Here is a 596-nt window from a genome sequence, read left to right on the forward strand (position 1 = left end):
CATTCCGTCGAATCAATTGCAGAAGAACACTGATGCCGACTTGGTATCAGCTGTGACGATGCGTAAACAAGTGTCTCGTTCCGGGAATGAGACGGCGAACAAAGACATCGTGTATGTGCAGGGCATAAACACCGCGAAGAAGAACGACAACAATGTGGCTGTGGCGAGCACAGACACCGCGAAAGACAACGACACATCTGGGCGGGGCACAGACAGCGCGCAGGTCAGACCTGCAGCGGAGGAAGTCGTGTTGAATAGGTTATTCAACACGCAAGCACTGGACTTTGTCCAGCGCCGACAAGCCGTCATACGGTTTGTCCAGGACGCTATTGCAGCTTCTGCGAATAAACAGAAGCTGAATGCAGACAATGTCGGCACAAACAACACAAATGAATTCAAAAAGGATTCGTTAGTTCTATTAGCGGCACAGGCCCTGCCTAGACATGCCGTTTTGGATTTCGGAGCAAGTAAGCTTGCTCCGTGCTTCATCGGTCCGTTCATGGTGCTTGAACGGCATGGCAACGCGTATACGTTGGACATACCGTCCAGCATGCGCCTCCATCCGACATTTTATGTCGGGCGGCTGAAGCCTTACC

General features: G+C 51.8%; 1 protein-coding gene across 1 annotated transcript in view; it reads left to right on the plus strand.

Annotated features, from left to right (window-relative positions):
- Window positions 1–58: 58 nt before the first annotated feature.
- Window positions 59–596, plus strand: part of PPTG_00448 (hypothetical protein) — a gene marked incomplete at both ends in the record, with an annotated part of 4,640 nt that continues 4,102 nt past the window's right edge. The window contains one exon of the mRNA XM_008891849.1: window positions 59–531. Coding sequence (XP_008890097.1) covers window positions 59–531 — 473 coding nt within the window. The remainder of the gene's footprint in view (window positions 532–596) is intronic.

This window comes from Phytophthora parasitica (genome assembly GCF_000247585.1).
Source record: "Phytophthora parasitica INRA-310 unplaced genomic scaffold supercont2.1, whole genome shotgun sequence".
Lineage (NCBI taxonomy): Eukaryota > Oomycota > Peronosporomycetes > Peronosporales > Peronosporaceae > Phytophthora > Phytophthora nicotianae.